The sequence below is a fragment of the Halyomorpha halys genome, unplaced genomic scaffold (assembly GCF_000696795.3).
Source record: "Halyomorpha halys isolate HHAL.00 unplaced genomic scaffold, Hhal_1.1 Scaffold688.1, whole genome shotgun sequence".
NCBI lineage: Eukaryota > Metazoa > Arthropoda > Insecta > Hemiptera > Pentatomidae > Halyomorpha > Halyomorpha halys.
The window spans coordinates 135,831-140,466 of record NW_027113542.1 but is presented as its reverse complement, the minus strand read 5'-3'; the positions used below and the strand labels follow the sequence as shown (position 1 = coordinate 140,466).

At 26.9% G+C, this 4,636-nt stretch overlaps 1 protein-coding gene across 1 annotated transcript in view; it reads right to left on the bottom strand.

Annotated features, from left to right (window-relative positions):
• Positions 1 to 643: 643 nt before the first annotated feature.
• Positions 644 to 4,636, bottom strand: part of LOC136795070 (homeobox protein SIX2-like) — a gene marked incomplete at its 5' end in the record, with an annotated part of 11,173 nt that continues 7,180 nt past the window's right edge. Inside the window, 1 exon segment of the mRNA XM_067050974.1 lies at positions 644 to 3,893. Within this exon segment, the coding sequence (XP_066907075.1) occupies positions 3,816 to 3,893 (78 nt within the window).

The following is a 4,636-nucleotide window of genomic DNA, read 5'->3' as shown; positions in this document are numbered from 1 at the left end:
CAACTTTATTTTGTTATACAATTTTTCCTATTATCAGTTATATGAAACTAAAAAACATTTAACGAATCAGACTCACTATGGGTATAATCAATTAAATGTTTTCATCTTTTAACAGTTTCCGCAACTGTTGTGGACTCAGACTTGTCATCTTTTTCAATTTTGTTTATGCTTTCTTATTTTTACCCTCCATGGAAACTTGAAAATTGTTTTTTAATTTTTTCCACTTTTTCTTTTTCACTTAAAGTAAAATAGTTTAAATTGTTTGTTTGTTAGTTTTGAAAGGGCGTTTAATAGCCTGGTCATCAACGCCCGTTGGTTGTTGGCTTTGGAAAGGCCTAGTTATAGGCATAGTTTAAATTGTATTTCCTTGTTAAATTGTTAATATTAATTAAATTGTATTTTAAAGGATTAATTATAGTAATTAATTATGATTACAATTATATGTAATAATTGTTGTATACCTATATAATATTATAATTAATTATAGTATAACTATATAAACTTATAATTAATTATACATATTTATGCCATTATTCATGCTCAACTATTTGGTGGCAGAGTAGAGGGAAATAATGAAATAAATATAAATATTTAGATATAATATGGACATTTATTTACAATATTTATTCATGGAAGCCATGTAATAGATGGTACATTATATGTTTTAATGGCAAATTATCTAATATAATATTTGCCAAATAACATCACCATTTTAGCTTTTATAAAACTACTTTATTTTAAATTATATTTTTATTTTAATATATGTTAACTCGTTTCAAGTAAAAAAAAAATGTTAAACTAAATATGTACAAGGTGCATAAGTGCAATTTATATAATTTGGCATTTTTATGGTTGAAAATGTTCTAAATTATCCACTATACATGAATCATCTTCAAATAAATAAGGTTACACTATTTATTACAATTTATTAATACTACAACAGGTTAATAAAGTGCTTAATATAAGCAATAGAATCCAGTTTTTTTTTTCCTGGAAAACCTGTATACTTTCTATAAAAGTTGCAACAATTTTGAGTACCATGGTGACTATTAGCCTACTGACATAAATTATATGCATAGTAGTAAATTTAACAGAGCTATTATTTATAAAATATTAATATTTGAGCTGTATGATAAGTATACCAAGTCTCCTAAAAGTGACAACCTATATAAACTTCTATATTTTCTTAACATACTTTTGTATTTACAAACGAAATTTCGGTATTAACTAATGAATTCTGTAGAAAGTGGAAAAAAAAATTAAAAAATATGAATTTCTTAATGAGATGTACTGATCAAAAACTAATAATATTTAAATACATAAAATAATAAATTACAAGAGAATATAGGACACTAAAGATGCTAATGAGTCTTAAGAATTGAAATAGATTATCAATATATACATGATGTTTATGTACATTTACACATAGTTAAATAAACTCCGGTTTGATGACCAATCGGTTACTCAAAAGCTCCTGGAAATAATTTTATCCCAAAATGGTTAGGAATGGGATATATTCAATTACATGAACCATCTATTCAATTCAACAACTATCTCATTTTAATTCAATTGCCATTAATTGCCGTTCTTTAAGGAGTGAAAAACCTTTTCGTCTTTTTAACCTATAAAAAAATTAGAAAATTAAAATATCATGAATTATGAATATAAATTTTCTTGAGCAAACCTTAGAAAATATTAGTAATCCATGTCCGAGTTTCAAACCTGGATTACGAAAGTGCTTGAACTTTTCCATAAAAATAAATAAAATTAATTGTAGTAAGTTTTTCTTAATATCGCATCTTTGGAGAAAGGTGAAATCATAAATTGCTTAAAGGACGCATTTAAAACTTTTCTAATAATATCTTGGAAAAAATTAGATAAATTTATCGAGAAAAATAATATATTATCACCCGAATTGTGATAATATTTATATTTTTACATTATATGATCATTAATGATATTTTCAAATTTATTTACTCATTTGAACAAAAATTTACATTTATATGATTGTTACTCCAGTGGTACAATATAGGTACTTAATCGTTTAAGTCATAATAAACAAAAATTTAGGAACTCTAAAAGTTTATTCAACAATTAACCAATACGGTTTCAAATCCGTTGGTGACGTTAATGGATATTTCTTTCAAATTTATGGTTATCTATAAATACATGTGATTAAACAAACAAGAACAGTTGTCAGATATATTGAAAATGTGGATAATTTTTTTTATTTTATTTTTAATTACAAAGTTTTTCTAATTCCTAAAAAAATACAAAAAATATAAATATCTAATAATTGTAAGTGAAAGTACACATCAAAATACAAATAGTTGAAGCAGTGACTGCGTAATATTTTTTTGTAAAACTCAATTTTGGAAGGCTCCATTCTTGTTTCTTGTAAAATAATTGAAAATTATAGTTAAGCAAGGCATAACATATTTACATCTCTAGTTTTTATCTCAAATCTAAAACTTAAAGAACCATCAGTTACTAATCATACTTTCAATGATGCTTACTGATATCCGTCAACTTAAAAATCGTCAAGGGAAAGTGGCTTCGATTACCATAATACCATACTGCCCTACTACCATACTATCATACTTACAACCTCTTATTTTCTCACGGATATTGAATTAACTGCTCGTTACAATTTCACACTGATCGGAATTGAGAATGATAGAATTCGAATGCATGCCTATGTGCTCTGTGCTTAATTTAATAATAAAATTTATTTTGAAAAAACTTAATGGATACCTGTAAGTATGACCTTAAAACTCAAAATGAGTTAAAGGTTCATTTAAGAATACTTTCAATTCACAGGAACCCAATGTATTTTGACAGGAGCTGTAGTAAAGAGGAGATTTGACGGGAGCTGTAGTAAAGAGGAGGTTAGATAGGAGCTGTAGTAAAGAGGAAGTTTGACAGGAGCTGTTGTAAAGAGGAGGTTTGACAGGAGCTGTAGTAAAGAGGAGGTTTGACAGGAGCTGTAGTAAAGAGGAAGTTTGACAGGAGCTGTAGTAAAGAGGATTTTTGATTTCTATTCTTAAGCTCTTGATCAATTCTAACATAGTCGAGATAAAGAAAAGTCAAAAGATGTATTTTCAATATTCTAGTTGGTAAATATATGTGTATTGATAAACTGTACACTGTTACAACTATTTATATTTTATCTTTTTATAATTTCAAAGATTTTGTGCCATTTACGTGACAATGTCAATTTCATTCATTGGAAATGTTAAAAAAGTTTACAAGAGCGTTACAGATATCGCACACTCTTATAGTAATAATAATATATTGGACATTGAAATAACTGTATTGATAGCAAAACCTTTCCTTGGACAAAAGTACAGAAACGGGCAGCATAAATGATAAAGGATCAACTTTGGTCAATGATTTATACTATTGAGGTATTACGTCAATTGTCCGACACAATATATGTCCAATTTGTAAGATTTCAAATATATACCATGTAGCCAATTATTAGCTTGAGGGAGTTTCCAATTCAACTTCCGATTGACTGCTGTATTTCTTCATGGAGTATTCGTAGTTTACATTATCACAAAGGTTACTTTCTCTGTATTTTCTCTTTAAAAATTCATTTATCATATAATAAAAAACTCATTAAATGTGGTAAGGTGTAATAACTATTTCGAGTGTGCATTATTTTATAAGAACAGCAAGTTTAAGATCAAAACTCTAAAGTAAGATGGATACATATTTTCTTTTTTCAATAATAATCTATACATTGTTTTGTATTATTTCCAACTGGGAGCGCTAGTGCATCAAGATTATTCTTAATGCTGGTTGGCCCACTGTCACAAGGAGTGGTAGTGATGTAGCAACGAATCACTCGTCTCCATTCCATGGTTTGGGTACGCCGAACCTAGGCCGCTCTGTAAAAGGAAAAAAAAAATTTAGTAACGCCATTAATTATAAATTATATAATATGTAATTCATTTATTGAAAAATATTGTATGCACATACACCTATATTAGCATTTTACTCTTGCTCTAAGAACATAAAAGGAAAAGACCAGCAGTAGAAAATCGAAAATAAACATTGACATTAATATAAATGGGTTGAATAAGACGGCTTATAAATTCGCTCAACAACATTGAATATAAATAGATTGAACAAGGAATGTGTTCACAAGAACAAAATATAAATAGCATAAATATACAGTGCATTTCAACCATAGCTAATAGGAGAGGCTCTTGTATCTACTTTGTGCTGTAAAATTGATTTTTGATTTTTTTTTTAAATATAACAAGGGGAAATAGCAACACTATTCTTACACACTATGTACTTGTTTAGAATTAAAATATTGTGCCGTTAGTGAAAAAAAAATTATTTATTGATATTAATCAGGCCCTAGTGAACATTGGATTTTGCACTTTGAATTTTTGGCAGCAATAAGCTAGGTAATATGTATTGTATTCAAACAAAACATATTTATACAGAAATTTGTATTTTATTGTTTAATTATGAAAAGAAATAAAATTATGAAGATAATAATAGTAAAAGAAATGAGATTTTAACACGAAGTAAAACATAATGTATATTTGTTTACATTTGTAGAAGAAATACATACAATTTTATAAATAGAACAAAGAATTTTTTTTTTTTTTTTTTTTTT